Below are 25,557 nucleotides of genomic sequence, written 5' to 3'. Positions count from 1 at the left end.
GAGAGATACTTAAATGTCACAGTCAGAGTTTAAAAGGTTCAGGGGACCAGGACCTTTTTCCTTTAGGTCACCAAGTCAAAAGCCATCTTGCTCTGTAGTAACTAAAAGGTGTTTTCACATGAAGGTTGTTCATGTGAAACTTTTGAGCTAGTTTTCTTTCTTTTTTTTTTTTTTCTGTTCAGAATCCCTTTAGTGTGCAGTTAAAGGTTTCACAGTTAGCTTTAAAAAAAAAAAACTTAAAAAAACCCACTATCAAACTTACAGAAAAGTTGCAATACTGTACAAAAAACTATTTTTTTCCGGAAATTTTGAGAGTAAGTTGCTGACATGAAGCTCTGTTACCCTTGAATACTTTAGTGTGTGTTCTACCTTCTCCCACATAACCACAAAACAACCATCAAAATCAGGAAATTAGCATTGATCTATGACTACTATTTTAAAAAAACATTTATTTATTTATTTGGCTGTGCCGGATCTTAGTTGCGGAATGGGGGATCTTTGTTGCTGGGTGCGGGATCTTTTAGTTGTGGCATGTGAAATCTTAGCTGCGGCATGTGGGATCTAGTTCCCTGACCAGGGACTGAACCTGGGCCCCCTGCGTTGGGAGCATGGAGTCTTAGCCGTTGGACTACCAGGGAAGTCCCCATGACTACCATTTAATCCTCAGACCCCATTCAGATTTCTCCAGTTACTTCTATAACGTCCTTTACTTCAGGAGGATTCAGCTCAGAATCATACATTGCATTTAGTTGCTACGTCTCTTTACTCTCCTTCAGTCTGGAATAGTTTCTCAGTCTGTCACAACCTTGACACTTTGAGGATTACAAGCCAGTTATTTTGTAAAGTACCCTCAGTTAGTTTGTTTTCTCACGTTTAGATTCATGTTGTGCATATTTGACAGGAATATCACAGAAGTGATGCTGTGGGGGTTTTTTATATATAAATTTATTTATTTATTTTAGGCTGCGTGGCGGCTTCGTTGCTGCGCGCGGGCTTCGTTGCGGCGAGCAGGGGCAACTCTTCGTTGCGGTGCGCGGGCTTCTCATTGCGGTGGCTTTTCTTGTTACGGAGCATGGGCTCTAGGCGTGCGGGCTCAGTAGTTGTGGTGCAGGGGCTTAGTTGCTCTGCAGCACGTGAGATCTTCCTGGACCAGGGCTTGAACCCGTGCCCCCTGCATTGGCAGGCAGATTCTTAACGACTGCGCTACCAGGGAAGTATGATGCTGTGTTCTTTTCATTATCAGTGGGCACATAATTTTCATTTGTCCCATTACTGATGATGATCACTTTGCTCAGTTACAGTGGTGTCTACAGGGCTCTCCACTATATAGTTTCTCTTTTCATGTTTGTAATAATAAGTATTTTGAGGAGAAGCACTTTGAATCTATATAAATATTCCATTTGTTACTAGGCTTTCAACTTACTAACTTTCTTATTAATGTCAATATGGACTCATGAATTTCTGTTTTTCTTCAATGAGTTATAATCTAGTACTATCATAATAATTTTGATGCTTCCTTGTCTCAGATTTGGCGAGTGGAAACCCCTTCAGAATGATTTCTATATCCTTTTAACATATCCTCTTCGTTCTGTGAGCACTTCCTTGCTTTCTGGCACAACAAAATGTTCCAGTCTCACCTGTACTTTCCCTGCCCCAGGCTTGGAGTCAGCCATTTTTCCAAGGAATCTGGTTATTTTAAGTTGAGAATGATATTTAGAAGTTAATATCTATATGCTAGAAGCTGTTGTGGTGTCACTGCTCCCAGGTGCTCTCAGTGGACAGGGCTAGAGACTATGTGTATGTATGCCATACATATACACACATTTACATCTATATTTTGTATCAATTGATATACAGTAGAAGCCATGTGTTCCTGCCAATACTTGCATTTCCAATATAGGACCACAGGTTTCCATATTTGTAACTCCCTTCTCTGACAGAGAAAACCTGGGTCTCATTATCTGTTATTATATTTTTCTTATTTGATCAATCCTCCTTTATATAACCAGTCATCCATCGCCACTGCCATCTCCTCTTCAGTGAAGATGCTTTCCTTGCCTCATTTGGGTTTTGACATTCTGTCCTACAGCCACTGATCTATGTGGACACCCTTTTCAGCTGTTGGTGTCTGACATCCCAGTGCAAGGCTGCACCTAATATGTGGATGCCCTCTTCACCCCACTCAAGTTTGGACACTTTGCACTGGACCGCATCCATGCACACAAACTCTCCTCACTCCATTTGGGCTCCTTGGTGCCAGCCCCCACTGCCCCTGTGCAGGTACCTTGCTCACCCTGTTTACTCTCTGAAACCGGAGCACCCCCAGGCATAGATGTCCTCTTCACTATGCTCAGGCTGTGACTCTTCATGCCAGGCCATCACTTACTTGGATATCCTCTTCATGCCTCTCAGACTGTAACACTCCAGGCCACGTAATTCTCCCGCCCTTCTTATCTGTCTCAGGCTCTGACTTCCCATGCTGTCTGCCCTTCATATAGAATCCCTCCTCATTTCATTCTGAATGCCCACCACACACAGGCACATTCTTCATGCTGGTTGGTCTCCAGCAGCCTGCCTAGCCTGTCCGCATTCCTTGTATAGATGTTTCTTTCACCCATCTTGGGTTTTGACCCCACATAGCAGGCTGCCCCTTTGCTCACTTTAAAAATATTTGTATTTTCCCTGCCCTTATGCTTTGCTGCTAACATTTAATGGGTGGTGTGTTAAACTTTTAAAATTAGATAGAATGTAAGTACAGTGACTACATTTTTCAAAACAATAATTGGAATATGTCTGAAATATAGTATAGAATATTTGAAATCAGTGCTATCCGGAGCAGTTTTGGGTATATGATCACCATTAAAATAAAGAGCAGGGACTTCCCTGATGGTCCAGAGGTTAAGACTCCGGGCTCCCAATGCAGGGAGCCCAGGTTCGATCCCTGGTCAGGGAACTAAATCCCGCATGCCGCAATTAAGAGCCCACATGCTGCAACCAAAGATTCTGCATACCACAACTAAAGATCCTGCACGTGGCAACGAAGGTCCTGCATGCCGCAACTAAAGACCTGGTGCAGCCAAATAAATAAATAAATATTTTTTTAAAAAAAAGAACAAAGGAGAGTTTCAATTTCTTTCTTTCTTTCTTTCTTTCTTTTCTTTCTTCCACTAAGGTCAGTAGTTGCAGTGCATGGGCTCAGTTGCCCTGTGGCATGTGGGATCTTAGTTCCCTGACCAGGGATTGAACCCATATCCCTTGAATTGGAAGGTGGATTCTAAACCACTGTGCCACCAGGGAAGTCCCAAGAGTTTCAATTTCTAGTAATAGAAGAGTACCTCCTATTGAACCAAACTTCCAACAGATAACAATTATAGGTTCTGGACAAAATATGAAAAAAATCTGTTACCTGTTACCAACTTGTTTTTATGGCTTTTTTGCCCAAGGGCAGGCCCCAGTTTTAGCATCAGGGTGACCAAAACTTGAGTAGATAATCCACAGTTTTACTAGCTTAAAAAACGATAGCAATCACAACAGTTGGGAGGCAAAGAGGGAAATCCTAGAATGGAGAGGGCAGAGAGGGCTTTTTGTGTATAAATTCTCTGGCTGGACCAAATCTTTAGCTAATCCTTGAACTACACATGTATGGGTCATACCCTGAGCAATCCATCAGAGGTGAAAGTAACTGAGTAGAGATTTACACTTCTGCAAGAGTGACCAACTTGTCCCAGGTTCCCTGAGGCTGTGAAAGTTCTGGGGTCTGGGAAAATCCTCAATCCCAAGTATACTGGGACAATTGGTTATGCTAGCTGCTGCCCACCACAAATGAAACAGAATTTGAGTTTAACTACATGCTTTAAAAAGTAAAATAAACAAAGAAAAGATCCTATATGCTTCAAAAGAACATAACAGACTCCAGAAATTCTGTAATATCTTTATAATGTCCAGGGTACAATCCAAAATTATTAGGTTATATGAAGAAACAAGAAAATGTGACCCATACTCAAGAGAAAAGGAAACCAAAGATGACTGAGCCCAAAGTGACAGGTATTGGACAAGGATCTTAAACAAGTATAATAATTATACTCAAAGATGCAAAGGAGGGCTTCCCTGGTGGTGCAGTGGTTGAGAGTCCGCCTGCTGATGCAGGGGACGCGGGGTCATGCTCCGGTCCGGGAGGATCCCACATGCCGCAGAGCGGCTAGACCCATGAGCCATGGCCGCTGAGTCTGCGCATCCGGAGCCTGTGCTCCGCAATGGGAGAGGCCACAGTGGTGAGAGGCCTGCGTACCACAAAAAAAAAAAAAAAAAGATGCAAAGGAAAATATGCTTGTAATGAATTAACAAAAAGGAAATCTAGCAGAGAGACTAGAAAAAAGAACAAAATGGAAATTCTAGAACTAAAAATTACAATATCTGAAATAGAAAACTCACTGGATAGGCTTGACAGCACATTAAGATGAGATAAGAAAGAGTAAGTGAACTTGAAGATTTATCAATAAAAATATTCAATCTGAGCAACAGAGGAAAGAATTTTGGGGGGGGAAAGAATAGAATCTCAGGGAACTGTGGGAAAATATGAAAAAATCTAACATACATGTAAATGAAGTCCTAGAAGAAAAGGGGCAAGAGAATGGAGGAGAAAAAGTATTTGAAGAAATAATGGCTGAAAATTTCTCAGGTTTGGTAAAAAACATAATTTTACACATAAAAAGTTCGGTGGACCCAAGTGGGATAAATGCGGATAAAACCACACCTAGACATATCACAGTCAAACTGCTAAAAACCAAAAGTCAGGAGAAAATCTTGAAAGCATTCAGAGAGAAAGAATACGTATATATAGGAAGACAACAATACAAAATATCACTGACTTCTCATCAGAAACAACAGAGGATAGAAGATAGTGGAATGCCATCTTTAAAGTGCCAGAAGAAAACTGTCAACCCATAATTCTATGTCAAGTAAAAACAACCTTTAAAGTTGAAGGCAAAATAAAGATATTTCCAAATAAATGAAAACTAAGAAAAGTTGTCATTCATACAGCTGCCCTACTAGAAATGCTAAAGGAAGCTCTTTAGACTGAAGAGAGACAATACCAGAAAGGAACTCAGGTCTTTATGAAAAAATGAAAAGCACCAGAAATGGTAAGTATGTGGGTAAATACAAAGTACTAATTTGTTCCACTTAATCTCTTTAAAGTATAATTGCTGCATGGATTCCTTTTATTCTCCTTGAGGCATATTTTAGGGAGGATATAGAGAAAGGATTAGTCCTGCTCTGAAGAGGAAATCAGCAATTAAGTCTTCCAAAATAGTATCCTTATTAAATTTAGAGTGCCCAAATCTGAAAAAATTTACTCTAAGTAGCTAATATTTGTAATCCTTTTCTTTTCAGATATAAAACCAAATGTGGAACTGAAAAGCACTCAAGAGCAGTCTGTGCCCACAGGTAACATCAGGTCTTTCCACTCTGAAAATATACCGTTACTGAATAGACCAAAGGAAGAGGAATATTCTGATTGCAATAAAAATGCTATGGAAATGTGTTGGGGGAAAAATGTGGTTGTCTCTTCCTGATACAAAAATAACATATCCATTTAGATCATATAAGTTCTTTGGCATCACAGAGCCAAACCATCTACCTAACGTTAATCACTGGTTTTTTATTTTCTTTTCACATTTTTTCAACTGATTGGTTTGAATAAAGACAGTTTTTGTTGAACAATATAGTAGCTGTTATTTGAACAACTTGTGCTTTTCACTCAGGAACAGTGGTCAGCAAACTTTTTGTAAAGGGCCGGAGAGTAAATATTTTAGACTTTGTGGGCCATATATGGTCTCTGTTGCCTATTCCTCTTTATGTTATTTACAATCCTTTAAAACTGTAAAAACCATTCTTACCTCCTGGGTCCATACAAAAACAGACCATGGCTAGATTTGGCCTCAGGCCACAGTTTGCTGACCCCTGCTCCAGAATAAACTATAAACATTTAAAGTAATCTATCTCCTAACAATAACTTCTGTGTTTTCTCCATTGATTAACTCACTTTGTTTGAATCAAAGCTTTTGCTCTATTACAAAATTTACCACCTAAGTGCCTTGTTATATTACTGTGAGTTGTAACCTTATGTTTTTGGGGTTTTGGCTTTTTAAATTTTATTTATTTATTCACTTATTTTTGGCTGCATTGGGTCTTTGTTGCTGCTCACAGGCTTTCTCTAGCTGCGGCGAGCAGGGGCTACTCTTCGTTGTGGTGTGCGGGCTTCTCATTGCAGAGGCTTCTCTTGTTGTGGAGCACGGGCTCTAGGCACGTGGGCTCGGTAGTTGTGGCACGTGGGCTCAGTAGTTGTGGCTTGCGGGCTCTAGAGCGCAGGCTCAGTAGTTGGGGCGCATGGGCTTAGTTGCTCTGTGGCATGTAGGATCTTCCTAGACCAGGGCTTGAACCCGTGTCCCCTGCATTGGCAGGTGGATTCTTAACCACTGCACCGCCAGGGAAGCCCTAACCTTATGTTTTAATTGAACCTGTACCTCATATTAGTTGTTCAGGCGTGCACTTTACGTCCGTTATTTCAGGCTTGAGAAAAGTAAACTATTTAGAGTCTTACTGTCTAAGAGTATATGTTATAATATGCAGAAAAGATAAATTTTACCTATAAATCAAAACCTGAGTCCACGATGACCACATTTTCAGGACCTCTCAGTCATGGATTTTATGTAATATGTTTCCATTTTACTCCTACATGCCAGTAAAATGTCCTGCTCCATGTGTTCAGTCATGCCTGCAGCTGAAAGGAAGCCCCTGCAGTTTCTAATCACCTCTCTTATTTCAGCCCCTCCTTAGTGCCACAGGATTCAGTGTCTTTATTTGTTGTATGTAATAGATTCTCAGCAAATATTTTATTGAAAATTGGGAAGGAGTTTGATAGCAAGCGGGTGTATTTTCTGTTCATTTCTTTTATCATCTTTTTGTTAAGCTACCATGCTTATATGTGAAATAATTCCAGCTACGTCATGCCTTCTTCCTTACTTCTAATATTATCAATATTTATTGTACAAAATTATATTTTTGTTAAACTTGATTTTTAGTAAGTTTGCTGTTTATTTAACCATGCTTTTATTATGTCTACTGCCTTTTATGTAGGACCTCCCATAACACGTTTTTTCCCCCTTAATCTCATGTCCAAGTCTACATTATAGGCCTGAGTCTTGCATTATAGTTGTGCATTTGTTTTATCTACATCTGTAGTGTATAAGCTCCTTGAAGACAGGAATTATAACCTATTCATATCTGTAGCCTTGTCAACATTTAGTAAATGTTTGATGAAATACAGGAATTTGGGGGCCAATATGCTTTCCACAGAATCATATTTATAATGTGAACAGAAAGGGAAAATAGGATTTGGTACAGAAGCTTACAGCCTTCCTCTCAGGAAAGCATCTTTCCCAAATTGAGTTATGCCAGTAGTTTCAGACTCAGTATTTCTCATCACTATATGTTAATATTTCTTGGTCTTAACTAGCAATAGCATCCTACTGAATATTGTGAGATATACCAAAGGAGAGAGAATTTCAATCCAAAGGAACTTGAGTGCATTTTAACTCAGGTGAAAGAAATAGTCAAGAAAATGATGTCTAATGGAAAGGCACATGAACCTTGGGCATCTTTCTAAACCTCAAGAGTTTTCACATTTATCTTACTTGGGTGTATGTGAAAGCGATATTGTCTATCACTAAGGGATTGGGTGAAGCTGAAATAGGAGTCTTACTTAATACATGTTTATAAAAATCCTTTAAAGTTGACTGCATAGTTAAAATTCTTCTTATCTCCTAGAAGGTTCGGTGCTTTTGCATGACTACGATTTAACCAAACCTCATGAAACAGAAAATGTGGATGGTACAGAAGGCCCAGCCAATCAAGATGAAGACATAGGAGGTGAGCCGTAGTGTATAGACCAGAAACTAAAGATATCGTTCAGGCTCAACATGGAGAAGAAATCAGGAAATCTCCGAGGAAAACTTGCATTTGTGGGTTGAGTTGGAAGGAATTCAGTTTTGTTCACTTTACAAATATTTACATTTAATAATTTGCTACAGGATATCAGCAAATTTTGAGAATTTAAGGTGCTTATTCAGTGTTCAAGTTATACTAACTTCTTTTTTTAATTTTTTTAAAATTAATTTTTATTGGAGTATAGTTGATTTACAATGTTGTGTTAGTTTCTGCTGTACGGCAAAGTGAATCAGTTATACATACACATATATCCACTCTTTTTTAGATTCTTTCATTACAGATTACTGAGTAGAGTTCCCTGTGTTATACAGTAGCTTCTTATTATCTATTTTATATATAGTAGTGTGTATATGTCAATCCGAATCTCCCAGTTTATTCCTCCCCCTCCTTCCTCCTCGGTAACGATGTTTGTTTTCTACATTTGTGACTCTATTTCTGTTTTGTAAATAAGTTCATTTGTACCATTCTTCTTTAGGTTCCACATATAAGTGATATCATATGATATTTGTTTTTCTCTGTCTGACTTACTTCACTCAGTACGACAACCTCTAGGCCCATCCTTGTTGCTGCAAATGGCATTATTTCATTCTTTTTTATGGCTAATATTCCATTGTATATACATACCACATCTTTTTTTTCTTCATCTTTATTGGAGTATAATTGCTCTACAATGCTGTGTTAGTTTCCGTTGTACAACAAAGTGAATCAGCTGTTTGTACACATATGTCCCCATATCCCCTCCCTCTTGAGCTTCCCTCCCACCCTCCCTATCCCACCCCTCTGGGTCATCACAAAGCATCGAGCTGATCACCCTGTGCTGTGCAGCACCTTCCCACCAGCCATCCATTTTACATTTGGTAGTGCATACATGTCAATGGCACTCTCCCACTTTGTCCCAGCTTCCTCTTCCCCCACTGTGTCCTCAAGTCCATTCTCTATGTCTGCATCTCCATTCCTGCCCTACCACTAGGTTCATCAGTACCTTTTTTTAGATTCCACATACATTCGTCAGCATATGGTATTTTTCTCTTTCTGACTTACTTCACTCTGTATGACAGACTCTAGGTCCATCCACCTCATTACAAATAACTCAGTTTTGTTCTTTTATGAGTGAATAATATTCCATTGTATATATGTGCCACATCTTCTTTATCCATTCATCTGTTGATGGACATTTAGGTCGTTTCCATGTCCTGGCTATTGTAAATAATGCTGCAGTGAGCATTGGGGTGCATGTATCTTTTCGAATTATGATTTTCTCTGGGTATATGCCCAGGAGTGGGGTTGCTGGATCATATGGTAGCTCTATTTTTAGTTTTTTAAGGAACCACCATACTGTTCTCCATAGTGACTGTACCAATTAATACTCCCATCAACAGTGTAGGAGGGTTCCCTTTTCTCCACACCCTCTCCAGCATTTATTGTTTGTAGACTTTTTTATGATGGCCATTCTGACCAGTGTGAGGTGGTACCTCATCATAATTTTGATTTGCGTTTCTCTAATAATTAGTGATGTTGAGCATCTTTTCATGTGCTTTTTGACCATCTTTATGTCTTCTTTGGAAAAATGTCTATTTCGACCTTCTGCCCATTTTTTGATTGGGTTGTTTGTCTTTTTGGTATTGAGCTGCATGAGCTGTTTGTATATTTTGGAGATTAATCTCTTGTAGGTCGCTTCATCTGCAAATATTTTCTCCCATTCTGTGGGTTGTCTTTCATTTTTTAAATAATATGTTTATTTTACTCTTTTCCATCATAAAAATAATACATGTTCATGATAGAAAGTTTGTCTGGGATATTTTCCACGAATTCTCCAATTCTCTGGACACCAACTGGGCATCCAGCAATTCAATTCAATTCAATTCTTATGCTAACTTCTAGAATTAGTGCAGAACCCACAGGTTAAGGGCTCAGTCCCACAAGACTGCCCTCACTTTAGACACCACTTAAAAGTACCAGGTCCCCAAGTTACCTGAACTTCTGTCCAACTTGACTCCAAATTCGGGATTTCCCACAACCACCTCCGCCCTCAGGTTTGATAATTCCCTAGAATGACTCACAGAACTTAGGAAAGCACTTTACATACCATTACTGGTTTATCATAAAGGACACAACTCAGGAACAGACAAATGGAAGAGGTGCATTGGGCAAGCTATGGGATGGGAGGGTGCAGAGCTTCCATGCCCTTTCTGGGCACACCACCTTCTAAGCAGCTTGATGTCTTCACCAGATGCTCTCTAAATCTTACAGTTCAAGAGTTTTTATAGAGCTCAATCTCCAGTGCCTTTCCTGGAGGCTGGTGGGTGAAAGTTCCAGCCCTCTAATCACTTGGTCTTTCTGGTGACCAACCCATCCTGAGGCTATCTAGGGGCTGCACCTTAAGTCACCCCAGTAGCATAAACTCAGGTGTGATTGAAAGGGGCTTGTTATGAATAAGAAAAGACACTCTTATCACTCAGGAAATTTCAAGGGTTTTAGGAACTTCGTACCAGGAACCTGGGACAAAGACCAAATGTAGTCTTTGACCATGAATTTCTTATAGCAAATGCATCACAGAAGTCAAAACATACTGGCACATTACGAGAGTCACACTCAGTCACTAATTAGTCCAGTGCATCGTCAGCATATGAAAATGTCTTCTAGGGTGAGAGCACTCAGATTTGCAGGCTTCCATTTGATCTTGTCAGGCTCCAAATGCAGGAGTGTCTCAGCAATACATGGCTTCATCTTTTCAAGCATCTGGTATAACTAAGCTAAAACACAATATTATTCCCTTGCCCTGAGTCTCTATTGAGATTGTAATATAATATTGGCTTTCCTTCATTGCATAGCCCATTGATTCATTCCTTTGCCCTCAACTACTATTCCTCCTTCTCTCCATTTATTTATACTTAAACTTTTCCACCTTTGGAAGGAACTTTAGATTCAGCTACTGTCATGTTCTAGATTTCAGGCAACAATACTAGTCTAGTAAGTGCCTCCCCTTCAGTTCACTTCTATTCATATAGGGTAGAGTTACTTAGGTACGGAACTAGTGGGCTATTTTTACCACCAGGCAGTGGCTACTTTCAGTGTTAACCTTGATTTTGCTAAATGGAATGAAGACATAACCTGCCTTATCAGGCCTTTAGGAATTCTGACATAAAGGTTTAAAACTATAGTTACAGTTTCTTGCTTAGAAATCATCCCTGTTTCTGGCACTTGTAGTTGTATCCCTGGTCCTGTGACTACAGGGCATCAGATAGGAAAGAGAAAGTTGAGGTATGTGGAGAAGAAAAAAAAGTATAGTTATCATACCAGTGTCCTCTCTCCTTGGAAAGAATCATATAATCATACCATGATCTTCCTCCCATGGAAAAAATTGCATAGTCATACTAGCAGCCTCTCCCCACCGTCTCTTCCCCAGATCCACCAGAAAAACAGAGGAGTCTATCTAGTGGGGACAACACTGCCTTAGCTCCTCTAATGTTGAGTGTGGACACACACTCTTTTTCTTTTTTTTTTTTAAAATTAATTAATTAATTTATTTTTGGTTGCGTTAGGTCTTCGTTGCTGTGCGCGGGCTATCTCTAGTTGCGTTGCTGTGCGTGGGCTTCTCATTGCGGTGGCTTCTCCTGTTGTGGAGCACCGGCTCTAGGCGTGTGGGCTCAGTAGTTGTGGCACATGGGCTTAGTTGCTCCGTGGCATGTGGGATCTTCCCAGACCAGGACTCGAACGTGTCCCCTGCATTGGCATGCGGATTCTTAACCACTGCGCCACCAGGGAAGTCCCTGAACACACACTCTTGAAGACATATAAACCAACCTTTCATGCCTACATTTCCCCCTGTTTTAAACAACCCACGTTTCAACTGCTTGTTCCAATTCTCTATGAAACTATTATTCTGAGGAGAGTATCTCTCTGCCTACTCATTATTTGATATTATTAGCTGTAAAGTGTGCCCCTTGCTCTGAATAAATGTGATTTGGTGGTCCAGATGGGTACAATATCTTCTGTTCTGGTTCTTTTATAGTAGTTGTACCATTTGCCTCTACCACCAGGTAAGCAAAGCCCAGTCCAGAGTCAACGCCTATTCTATCAAAACCCATTTGTAGCCCCACTGGGGCTACTGACATTGGTTCAGAGTAACCCACTTGCAAGCTGTGTGTGGGGTCTTCCCCCTGAGGAATCCCCCCCATAGCCATCTGCACCCTCTGTTTTTCTTGTTGGCATAATGAACAGTTCTTGTTGGCATTTTGAGCCTCAGAGGGTACAAAAGGAATATGTGCAGATTCAGCCCTCTGCACTGCTTTGGTCCCCAAATGTCCACTTATTTCATGGACCCAAGTGGCCGCCTCAAGCTGATACCCCATAATATCCATGGATGATTGGTCATCATCTAATCATGGAAGGGGTTTCTTCTGTTAGGCATCAACCTGTCCTACTTTAATGTACCCGTCCAATTCCCATAGTGATTTCCATAGGGCTATGGTCCATATGGACATCCTTTTAGTAGACCAGACTTCCATAGCCCTCTGCTTATCGGTATGGCCAGACCATTGGCCATCACTTATGAGTCAGGTAAAAAACAAAACATAGAGGCTTTCATTGTTGTTCGATTCTTCCATCCCTGTTAGGTAAACAGCATGTAATTCATCCCACCAAACTGATTGGTTTTTACCTTCTTCAGTCAGAGTGGTAGTCTTCCAAACAGGATATTGGCCATTTACCTTGGAACTGCCATCCATAAACCAAGCAGCGTTTTGTTGGTCAGTCAAGAGCTGTTTATAGGGCACTGTCCAAGTGACAATAGAATCTGGCAGCTCCTTACACAGTTCAAAAGTCAGTCCTAGGAGAAAAGAGGCTTCCTGCTTGTGAGTATCTCCTGCTTACATTCCCCTTGTAGCACAATCCTGTATAAACCATTGCGTTTTATTATGGAACTCTTCTGGGCATTGCCCTCCCCATTAGAGCATTTTTCTGACATCTCCTAAGACGTCATGGGTGTTTCAGATATTAAGATTATTTTTTGTCCTGCAATCATAGGGGCAGTTTCAATTAATGTCTGATATCAGCCTACTAATTGTCCCTCAGATAGAAATTCTCTATTCCATCCTCCCCATAGTTGTCACTGGGAAGCACTCCCAGGCTTTTGCCGTAAGCCCCAACCTATGTTCTACGTAGAGCTATGGCACAGAATTTGTCCGCACCAGCACTCCTGCTTCTCTTCTACACTGCGTGGACTTGGGCAATCTTATCCATCCTCATTTAGCATGTCCAATGAATATCGCTTGAAGGATAGATTTACATGCCTCCTGTTTTACACAGTAGTTCCCCAGTCAGACACAATATCCATACCCATAATACATTCAGGTAAAAGAGGTACAACCACTTCGCATGTACCAGTTTTCCTCCAAACTTTCACCTTAATCAACCAACCCTTATATTCCTTTTGTAAAAAACTGAAGTATAGGGCTTCCCTGGTGGCGCAGTGGTTGAGAGTCCGCCTGTCGATGTAGGGGACACGGGTTCGTGCCCCGGTCCGGGAGGATCCCACATGCCGCGGAGCGGCTGGGCCCGTGGGAAAAAAAAAAAAAAAGTAGAGGAACTAGCAGGGAGTCCTTTTGGTCCACCCAACTTTCTATATGGTCCACCCAACTTTCTATAGTGCTGTATTAAGACCGTTGTTTCAACTCTATCACTGTCCATTTTATTTATCCTATTTCTTGATAACTATCTAAAGATTTTCATCCTGCTGAAATGAGTCCCTTAACTCTCCCCATTCTTTTTCTTCTTTATTTTGGCCCTATCAATGTTTCCTTTATTCATCTTACTTCTTGATAACCATTTACAGTTTTCCACCTTGATGGGACAAGTCCCTTGACTCTCCCTTCTGCCTCTCCTCATTTTCTTGTTAATTAACCTAATGTTTTTATTAGCATCTGAAAGACCCAAGAGAGGAAGCTGAGACAGCAGATTCAATAAGGCTTCTCAGACTGTTGCTTGATTTTGAAGCAGTAATATTAAATGGGATGCCCATGCAAAAGAGGTCCCCTGTTCTGTGTTTTCTTAGATTCTGTATTTGTCTTTTTGGCATCTATTCATTCACCTATATTTGATGCTTTGATGTTTGGGGACCTTACAGACCCAGGGAAAGACTGTCCTTCCCAGGGATAGCCAGTTCTTAGAGACAGTAAAGGACTTGGCCAGGAGCATGCTTTTCCTATATAAACCAACCAATCCAGACAGAGTCCATACCCCCCAACCATCTCCTTATCTAAATCTCATGAACTGAACTAATATTTCCCCTGTCTGAAATCAATCCAGGGCCAAGTAGCAGACAACTAGAGACCACTCCTGTGTCCCAAAGCCTGCTGGAATTATTCAAACCAGGCAGTCCTAAACTGTTTATCCTGCCTGCCTTGCCTTTTCTCGGAAACTCCAGTGAAGGCTCTAGCCTAGGATTTTCCTTCCTCTTTTCTGCATCCTGACTGACATTGGTGCTTCACCCTGTGGCCCTGTGTGGTATAATAAAGTTCTTATACCACCTGTGTGGTGACCCCCCTCTATGGACCCTGTGAGTATAATAAACTTCTTCCTTCCAGACCTTGTTCCCATTTCCTCCTGTGGCTGCACCAACTTTACCATACTATATACCACATGTACACGCTTAGAACACCCCCTGAATGCACAGCATTTACCAAGACCTGGGTAAGAGGCATATTTAGTGAGTGACTATCTTGGCTATCATAAAGCCAGTCCCATATGGCTTACATATGAAACATATCAGCCACTTCATCTGGGTTGTTTTACTTGGCACTTATAGAGGGAGTTGGACAGTCCTCTTTCTCGGGTAAACAGACCTCACAGTGGCTTTTATCCAGTCAACTAGGCTGGCCATTCCCTCAGGAGAAACGTGCTGTGTTTGTGGATCATGTATAGTCATCTGCCATTGTTCCATAGTGAGCTGTGGGTCCTGGGCCAACCCAGACATGCTCTTCCGCTCTGCAGCGTCCCAGACCAAAGACAACGCCCCTCAGTTAGTCACTCTCACAATCCGTGTTAGTAAAGCTTCTTCAGGAAGCTGATGATACTGATTGAAAAAATAAGACAACTCCTTCACACCCTACCCCCTGGTTTCAGTAGTTTCTTGGTTTTGCCTTCCCTCCACATGAACCACCTTCCTGGTGACCAGAAGTCTTAGAGATACTCTCTACTGTTCTCACATAATTTTTCCTTTTGGGGGAATCTTTGAGCCTAGTATCTGAAGCACAAACCAACTGAAATCTGACCTTGGTTTATCATCAAGGTCTGACTCAGAACTCTCTTTTCATTTCATTTTGGCTTTGCAGATAACAGTAACCAAGGAATTGTACATTTCGCTTTTCTCTTAGTAGTTTGCATTTCTACACATATCCAGTGAGTCAACTTCCCAAGAGTTGGATCCACCTCTGAATACCCTTGGTAACTTTACTTTTAGTAACTGATCAAAGCACAACTGCTGCTCCATAACACGGGTGACCATGTAGCCAGGGATCAGAGGTTCTTCATCCCTTGCTTTTTCTTCCTTTTTCTTCCCAAACCATATGTTTCCATGAGCCAGGACTGCTCTAGCAAATCCCATTCATGACACCTATTGTGGGATGTTTCCAACACCAACAACTGATTCTTCAGACACCAATTCACCATCAATTCAATTCTGCTGCTAACTTCTGGAGTTAGCGCAGAACCCACAGGTTAAGGGCTCAGTCCCACAAAACTGCCCTCACTTCAGACACCACTTGAAAGTACCAGGTCCCCAGGTTTCCTGTACTTCTGTCCACCTTGACTACAAATTCAGGTTTTCACACAACCCCCACTCAGATTTGATAATTTGCTAGAATGACTCACAGAACTTAGGAAAGCACTTTACATACTATTACTGGTTTATCATAAAGGACACAACTCAGGAACAGGCAAATGGAAGAGGTGCATTGGGCAAGCTATGGGATGGGAGGGTGCAGAGCTTCCATGTCCTCTCTGGGCACACCACATTTTCAGCAGCTTTGTGTCTTCACCAGAAGCTCTCTGAATCTTACAGTTCAAGAGTTTTTATAGAGCTCAATCTCTAGTCCCTTTCCTGGAGGTTGGTGGGTGGGGCTGAAAGTTCCAACCCTCTAATCACTTGGTCTTTCTGGTGACCAACCCATCCTGAGGCTTTCTAGGGGCTGCACCCTAAGTCACCTCAGTAGCATAAACTCAGGTGTGATTGAAAGGGGCTTGTTATGAATAACAAAAGACACTCTTATAACTCAGGAAATTTCAAGGGTTTTAGGAACTCTGTGTAAGGAATTGGGGACAAAGACTAAATACATTTTTGTGTTTTACCACAGCTTGGAAAGTTCATAGAAGTAGAAAGAAAAAAGAAAAACCCACTTCTATCCTACCACCCAAATATAGTCTGTATTAGCATTATGGAATACTTCCAGGCTTTTTTTTGGAATTTTGAGCACTATATTTATATTAGCATTGCAAACATTTTATACTAATATTTATGTTGCTAAAACTTATCACTATTGCTTTGTGAATATCACTCAGATCTCATCTTAATGTCATTTCTTCAGAGAGAATTTCCTTGACAACTCAGTTATTTTAATGCAGTAGGCTATTGTAATTCTCTGCATGGCACTTTGCAACGGGTAATTTTGGAGTTTTATTTGTTTATTGTGTCTCTCCCTCCACCCTTCATGAGCCAGGATCTTGAGTTTTCTTTTTCTCTCTAGGTATTTGCAACACCTAGAATAGTACTTGGCCCATAGTAGATGTGCAGTAAATATGTGTTTCGTTAAAAAAAAATACACACACACACACACACACAAACATTTTTTTCCTTAAAGGAAGAAAAGAAGAAGACAAAAATTGTTTCTCCAGATCTTCTTCTTTTGTCTTAGATCCTTAAGGACCAAGAAACGGAGTTCTATGTCTAAAACTTCTGAGACTCAAATCACAGCTTCAACTAATATTCCAACTCTGCCTAGCTATACATTAATTTGTACCAGTTCTCAACCACAGAGACTGAAAAATGCTGCCTGGCACAGGATGTGGTCATTTGTGCTGAGGAAAGGCATATGGTGTTCTACCAGCTTCGTGAAACTTTTTGAAAGTGACATCCATGGAGTCACACTCAGAAAGAGGCAAAAGATAACTGTGCCTTTGGCTGGCATTCTTCTGAGTTTAGGGTTTCTGAGTTCTACTAGTAAACACCATGAAGTTTAGGTTTGAGATGATGATCCCTATACAACTTTTGGTCTGGGAATTTATAATTTATGTTAGAATTTGTTCTGAGTTCAGAAGTAGCCTATGAGTTTTATGTTTTCAGGTAGTCGGGGGAAAAAACAGATGAAATACTCAAGTATAAACAAGAAACCAAATAATTACACTCAACAATAGGAATTTGAAACAGATATTATTAAAAGCCATGTGGTACAGCACTACTCTAGGAATCCATACAATAAATTCCTGGCCTCTGTGTTTTGACCCTGCTCCAGAAGTGCTTCCAAAGGTCATCTTCAACTGCTGTGATGCCTATGCCGTTTCTATCACCTTACCTCCAACTACATGTCATTGGATTAATGGGATACCTGTGTATTTTTCTCAGTTGTTAGGGGTCTGGTAGTGTCATGTAGTTCCTGGTAGAGACTAGACGATACAATCAATCATCCTAAATAATTTGGAAAAGAGAAGAAACAGTTCTTTCTGCTAAGCCTGACTTAGAAAAAAGTGAATAGGCTAACTTTAGCATTGAAAGATTAATTCACCATTTCATGATTAAGCTCCAAACTGATTACTGTACGGTACTGTAATGCTCGCACTTAATCTGGGTCATATATCTGGGGAAAGGTTGTTACCAGGCCCCTGCTTTTTCAAAAGAGATAATATGATCAGTATATACAAATTATATATGCTAAATTATGAAATAACAGAACTGAAAAGTAGCATTACCTGGTAAAAGTTATATAATAATGTATCTTAATATGTATTAAGGCACTTCTGCCATATTCAGCATAGGGAAACATTAAGACTAGAATTAGGATTATACTTTTAAAGGTAGTTAGGGAAATTTAGGTATAATATAATAGTGATCATAAGTAACTTTAAAGTATGCTTTAGAGGATCTTAGTCTGTTTAAATTTAATGGAAGCATTTTTTTTTTTTTTTTTTTGCTGTACGCGGGCCTCTCACTGTTGTGGCCTCTCCCGCTGCGGAGCACAGGCTCCGGACGCGCAGGCCCAGCAGCCATGACTCACGGGCCCAGCCGCTCCGCGGCATGTGGGATATTCCCCGGACCGGGACACGAACCCGTGTCCCCTGCATCGGCACGCGGACTCCCAACCACTGCGCCACCAGGGAAGCCCTAATGGAAGCATTTTTTTTTTTTTTTTGGAAGCATTTTTTAATGTCCTCTAAAACGTTTTAGAAACTAAGACCAGTCTTGGAATGTTTTAAATTCAGAATAATTGCCGTCATGTTTAATTTACATATTTAAACATATTATGTGCATCTTTGTAATTTTTCAACTCTTAGAAAATTATCTTATAGAAAAATTAGAAACACTCACTTAATTTTTCTCTAGTGCAAAGGCAGACTAACTTTTTAGAGGGAAAAATCTTTACCCAACTAGAATTGTTGTTTGAGAAGCAAAATAAAATATTTGGAAAAAAACTTTTTAAAGGTATAAACATTTAAGTTAAATTTACTTGTTTCCCATAAGATAAAAAGATATTTTTGGACTTCCCTGGTGGCGCAGTGGTTAAGAATCCGCCTGCCAATGCAGGGGACACGAGTTCGAGCCCTGGTCCGGGAAGATCCCACATGCCGCAGGGCAACTAAGTCCGTGTGCCACAGTTACTGAGCCTGAGCTCTAGAGCCCGTGAGCCACAACTACTGAGCCCGCATGCTGCAACTACTGAAGCCCGTGCGCCTAGAGCCCGGGCTCCACAACAAGAGAAGCCACCGCAATGAGAAGCCCACACACCACAATGAAGAGTAGCCCCTGCTCGCTGCAACTAGAGAAAGCCCACGTGCAGCAATGAAGACCCAGTGCAGCCATAAATAAATAATTAATTTTTTAAAAAAAGATATTTTTATCTTTTTTTTTTTAACAATATATTCCTAGGAACCTAGTGCAGGAGTTGGCAACTCTTTTTGCAAAGCGCCAGGTAGTAAATATCTTGGACTTTGCAGGCAACACGATCTCTGTTGCAGCTTCTCAACTCTGCTGTTGTAGTGTAAAGCAGCTGTAGCAGATCCAGAAATGAATGCATATGGCATTCAATAACTTTATTTATAAAGACTGGCATTAGTGGTAGAATGCAGGGGTGATTAAATGGTTGTTCACTGTAAAATTCATTCAACTTCTCTGTATTTCTGAAAATTTCATAATAAAATCTTGAAGGGGGTGAAAAAAGCAGAAAAAAAAAAAAAGACTGGCAGTAAGTGGGTCAGATTTGGCCTGCAAACTGTAGTTTGCCGACTCCTGGCCTAGAGTATACATTTATTGTGTGATGACTTAAGAAAGCTTTTGGTCCTTGAAAGGAACAAAGTTCATGTAAGCATATCAAAAGGGCATCAATGGGGAGTCTAACACTATTATTATTTTTTTAAGATTTATTTATTTTTAGCTGCATTGGGTCTTAGTTGCGGCATGCGGGCTCTTCATTGCGGCGCATGGACTTCACTCTAGTTGTGACGGGCAGGCTCCAGAGCACGTGGGCTCTGTAGTTTGTGGCACGCAAGCTCTCTAGTTGAGGTATGCCAGCCCAGTAGTTGTGGCGCACGTGCTTAGTTGCCCCGCGGCATGTGGGATCTTAGTTCCTTGACCAGGGATCGAACCCGCGTCCCCTGCATTGGAAGGCAGATTCTTTACACTGGACCACCGGGGAAGTCCCTAACACTGTTATTTTTAAAATTAGAAAAATATACATCACTAACAGCCCTGTTTATCACACACATATACTGTGGGTATATCTCTGTGCCACTATAACATATAAATTAATTGGTCACAAATAAAACCATATGTGGATTCAATGTTGTGTTTACCACTTAGTTGGTTCCTCCTTTCTTCCTGAAAATTTAAACCTAGTAGACTGATGCACTGGAGATATTTAAATCAACTCCAGTTTGTTTCCTCCATGAGGCCTGCTTGCACTGTCCCAGCTCCCCCAAGTGTGGTATTAGAGCTGAGTTTTTGGAGTGTGTTTAATTAATACTTACTTAAGCCTAATTATACTCTATCCATCTGGAATTATTTGTGCATGACAAACTTTCACCCCATTACATTACAAACTTTTTGAAAAAAAGAGCCCTAGTAGCCCACATTCACATCTTTCTAAAAATACCTACCTAAGAAGTGATATAACCCACCTAGATTTTTGAAGAGGTTGAGAGTTCTTTTTCCAGCCTGGTCATTGACTCCTATGAACAATTATTATTTCTCTTCTTAGTAACGACCAACTCTAACTGTTGTCAGGCGGGTCTTGAGCAGTAGGAGATAACCCAGGGTTCTCCAAGCCTTTATGTTTGTTTAGCATTGAGTGAGTGCTGAGAGTATCATAGGCACCTCACTGAATACGGAGGATATTGGGACTTTCCTGTGGGATGCAAAATGTCACTGAGATCCTGTAATGTCAAAAGCAGGTGTTAAAGCAATTTTAAAACATATCATGAGAGGGAATATCTTTATGGCTTGTATCTGGCCTGTGTTCACAGAGGAACAGAATAAAATAAAGCCTCTGGAGATCAGGGTTAGAGGTAAGATGTGTTTTAACAGTAGTGTACCCAGGGATATAACTAGATAGAGATGACACACCAGATGGTGGAATATCATCCCAGCGGGGCCCTGTGAAAAAAGAAATGCAGTTAAAGGCAGAATGACTGAGGTAGAACCTCACAGCTTTTTGTTTCAGTCCTTCTTCCTCTGAAATTGGATCCCCATCTTTGCCATTTCCCACTTAAAATAAGGAAGGAAAGATTCTGTCATTTGCATGTATGTTTTGAGTTTTTGATTCGCCATGAATATGCTGATGGCATTGCTTTTCTTCTTTGAATAATTAGGGAATATGAATTTGGCTATCAACACCCTGCGTTTAACATGATACTGGCTTCCATCTTTCAGCATTCCTAACAACCAACCACCATCTTTTTCTACTTACACTGGCAGTTTTTTCTGGAGCTACTACTGGGCAAAAAGTACACAATATATCTCAATATCCATCAGCTTCAGCTGTTTACCCTGCTTAAGTTGCACATTTACCCTTTGTATTCGTTTTCTAGGGCTTCTATAACAAATTACCACAAACCGGGTGACTTAAGCAGCAGAAATATATTCTTTCACAGTTTGGGAGCGTAGAAGTCCCCAATCAAGGTGTCAGCACCACCACGCTCCCTCTAAAAGTCTCTAGGAAAGAACCCTCCTTTGCCTCTTTCTAGCTTCTGGTGGCCCCCAGCAATCCTGGGTGTTCCTTGGCTTGTAACAGCACAACTCTAATCTCTGCCTCTGTCAACACATGGCCTTCTTCCCTGAGTATATCTCTGTATGTCTTCTCCTCTTCTTATAAGAGCACTAGTCATTGGGTTAAAGGCCCGCCCTCATCCAGGGTGACCTCCTCTTAACTTATTACATCTACAATGATCTGATTTACAAATAAAGTCACATTCTGAAGTTCTTGACAGACGTGAACTTTGGGGATACATTCAGCGCACTGCACCCTTCATCTTCAAAATCTTTACAATCGAATATCAGATATACCTGATTCTCAATGTGAAATAGATTTCTTTTTAATTAATTGTACAGTGGTGATCAATTAGTGTATTTATTTAATTACTCCTTGTGTAAGAGTTAGGATTGTGACTGATTCCATGAAAAAAGTTGAATCTGATAATTTTTTGAAAGGAAGGCCTTAAATTTTCTCTATGCTGATACCTTGTGTGATGCTTAGGTCAAAGATAAGAACTTTAATTAGAAAGTTTGCTGAAAAAATAATTCTCCCCCCCTCAGGAGCTAGAGCCCCCATCCCCAGTAGTTTTCCGTGTCAGGGTCTCAATATCTTTTGAGGTGTACAACTTTTTTGCACTCATGAGAAATACAAACTATTTTGGTGCTTCTGAAAGTGGGGGGAAAAAAACCAAGCCACATTTGTGGTTTATGGATGCTAATTACTGCTACATTTAGATATGTGAAGGAGGGTCTATGTCTGGAGGGAGCTGGGAGAGACTGTCAGCCTTGCCTAGGCGCTCACTGAGGTTCCAGCGGTACTGCTCAACACACGCAAATACATGCTTCAAAAGGAAGTGCCGTTTTTTATCAAAATATTACATCTCTCAAGCCCAGATCAAGACCTGTCGCTCATGGGATGCAGGGGTTATCTTACAAAATCAGCAGTGCTTTGCTGCAGAAGTTCACTCACAGGGGATTTCTGTAAATGCTCACAATGGGCAGAGAGGCTTCACGGCTCATACTGTGTCAAACGAGTAAGTTCTGTTGGTGATGAAACCCAGACACCTCTCCTTGACTTTTTTTTTTTAAACGAAAAACACCCGGATTCTTTTTTTTTTTTTTAAACCAAGCTAAGTGGCACAGTGAACTAAAAGGAACTTATAGGAAGATATTTGGCATCTGCGAAAAAGGAATGTACAGTTGTAACAGTTGACAGAAAAATAGGTCTGCCTACTGTCCTTAGTGGGTCCTCCAAGATTCTTTCCCTTTCCTTTGGCTTTCTTTTAACCATGGAGCAATAGTACTGGTGCCTCCTTGGGGTGGAAGCAAGATGAATGAAATTTTAAAAAATGTAGATTCCAGTCCAGTTGGTTAGCAGTACGTGTGAAACACCCATTTGTGCCTGCTAACTCTCATAGCATCTACTCTTGCCCAGTGAGTTTGGCCACTCAAACTAAGTTTGGCACCCAGTATGGTGAACCGGGCCATTGTGTACCCTGGTACAGTTTGGTAACCACGTGAATGCACCCTGCTGAGGGGTAAATGAGGAGTTCCAGTGGTGTGCCAGAGTCAGCTCATAACCACTTGTTAAATTTTCAGTGAGCTGGCTGACTTCACATTGATGGCTTGGAACGGGCCGTGGTATTTATACCACTGACATTAGCAAATGCTACGGAGAAGAACTTCCTCACTTCTGAGTGGGTTTTTAAGCATTTACCAGCATACCACTGGACTGAAGACTGAATGAAATCCTGTTCTGGCTCACTAGGTCACCATTTTTCATGATTCGTCAGAGGGTTTTTTTTTTTTTTTTTTTTTTTGGTAATTTGCACAAAGGAGAATAGTGTTGGAGAAGAGTAAGTGAGATATCTCTACAACATAGTAGGCACAATCCAGAAATTTTATCCTTAAGGTATGGGGGGTCACATTATTACAAAGTTAATGAAATATAGGAGGTTTTTGGTAGCTACTGTTACAAAAAGCACAAAGCAACAACAGTGAAATTTAGACTAGACACAACTGACCACACATTAAACTTTAAAAGTCTCAAATAATCATGAGGCAGTTACTTCCTACCTAATCCCATAACATAAGAATTTTAGCTTGCTCCTATCAGAGAAGGGAAGAAGAGTGAACAGCTGGAGGCAATCACCAATCCTGTTATATTCAAATTGATATCAATACATATTGCATTGTGGTGAAGTCTTACTCTACTTCATTGATCCCAAAGAGTTGATGACATGGCAAGGACAGTCTTTTTTAATCTCATTCTTCTTTTATGCTAAAGTTTGGGGTATACGGTAAATGCTAAATATTTACCCATTTTTCTTTCTGCCTTTCCATCCAACCATCCATTTATCCATTCATCCCCTGCACTGTTCCCACGTGCTCACTAAATAATTGTCAATTGATTAAGTAAAGTGAAAAAGAACATGTGAGTACATTTTGGCCTTGAGGTCTTCTTTAGCAGTGTTCTTCAAACTGGGATATGGGGAGACTTTCCAAGGATTACATGGATGTGGATAATTTTAAGAGAATCAATCTCCAGGTCTTCACCTTCATTATGTTCCCTTTCCTGAAGCAGGTCTCCCCTATAAGGCTGTTGTCTTTGATGTTCTTCTTTCCCACCTCCCTTTTCACAGTGATCCTTTTCCACTTTGTAAAAGAAAGGGACCTCTCTCTCCCATCCCAAATTTTACTTCTTTGCCCTAAAGTGTAACTACTTCCAGGATGCCAAATAAAGGGTCAATTAGATAATTCCTCTTATCAAAGTTTCATAAATGCTTGCCCCCCTCCATCCATCTCATTTAGAGGTGCATTCCCAGCAAGTTTTACTTTTTATATTTAATAAGTATTGATCCAGATTTATAGCATACATATATTGTTTTCATCAGTTGTACGCTAATAATTGTAATGATAACTCAATCCCAAAGAATTTTTAACACATAGCACTTCATAAAAATATTTTTATTTATAGTTGTTTTTCTTGTAGAGACATATGATAGGATGAGCAATAGAAGACTCAAGCATAAAAGACTAGCACATAAAGGTAAAATTCTATGGGAAAAGAGAAATGGAAATAGAAGTTCAAGGAGAAATTTTCTCACTTTTTAAAGCTTATTTATGTATTTTTAAATTTATGAGGGAGTAAATCAAATCACTATTATTTATATTCCATATGCACCCATTTGAAAGGGTGCAATAACAGTTTTCACCATCATTATTTACAATGAACAAAAATGTGTTTTTGTTTTAAAAACTTTTAACTTATGATAAGAAATTATAGATGTCAACTTAATAGCCACTTAATGTCCACTATATACAAGGGAGAAATATAATTTTTCAAAATTCTTTTGAGAGTACTCAAGCAAAAAATTTGAAGACCAGCCACTGTCATGTACAGTATATAAAATGTAACATAAGGAGCCTTCAATTTAAGCCTGAACCTATTTAACGGCCTAATACAAACTTGATACTTCAAGGTTTGAGAAACCTCTCAAAACTATGTGAAATTTTGTGTTTATTGTTATGTGTGCATTTTTCTACGTACAGTATAGTTCTCAAAGAGGTAGGTCCACAACCCAGAAAAGACGAAAAAGCCCTGACCAAAGTGTATAAAGTCTTAAGGCTTCTTGACTTCGCTGTTTTTGTTATAGTTTATTTGTAATGGTCTCTATGCTTTTAACAGAAACAATTTTGGTTCATTTCTGTATGTGTATAAAATAATATATACTAATTATGAAAAATCATGAAATGGGCACAATCCCCCTTACTTCACCACCAGCCTGAACCCTACCCTAGGCAACCTTTTAATTGTATTCCTTGTTGATTCAAAAGCCTTTCCTTTTTTCTTAATTTTGATAGGGAATGTTGGAAGTGCTTCATCCATAGAAAAATGCTGGGTGGCGATTTGGAATAGACATCATTTGCCCCTGACAATTCTATGTGGTTTCTTCCAGCATTTGACACCCAGCCATCTAGCAAATAGGCTGACATAGTATTCAGGCTTAGAATTAGGAAAATTACATTTGGAAGTGACTGACAGCGCAGTAGTTTTAAAGCTTCGGATTTTAAAGTGTCACACACAGAGCAGATGA

The 25,557-nt window shown here is 40.2% G+C and overlaps 1 protein-coding gene across 3 annotated transcripts in view; it reads left to right on the top strand.

Moving 5' to 3' along the window:
- IKZF3 (IKAROS family zinc finger 3) overlaps positions 1 to 25,557 on the top strand; it is an 87,321-nt gene that overhangs the window by 16,573 nt on the left and 45,191 nt on the right. For all 3 annotated transcript variants that reach the window (XM_022557773.3, XM_089901202.1, XM_022557771.3), the window contains exons 2-3: positions 5,392 to 5,445; positions 7,828 to 7,929. In XM_022557773.3, the coding sequence (XP_022413481.1) occupies positions 5,392 to 5,445; positions 7,828 to 7,929 (156 nt within the window). The remainder of the gene's footprint in view (positions 1 to 5,391; positions 5,446 to 7,827; positions 7,930 to 25,557) is intronic.

The sequence above is a fragment of the Delphinapterus leucas genome, chromosome 19 (genome assembly GCF_059928025.1).
Source record: "Delphinapterus leucas isolate spDelLeu-1000000601 "Yukka" chromosome 19, BTC_Dleu_Yukka2, whole genome shotgun sequence".
NCBI classification, from domain to species: domain Eukaryota; kingdom Metazoa; phylum Chordata; class Mammalia; order Artiodactyla; family Monodontidae; genus Delphinapterus; species Delphinapterus leucas.
The sequence above is the reverse complement of the archived record's forward strand: the minus strand, read 5'-3'. Positions and strand labels throughout refer to the sequence as shown.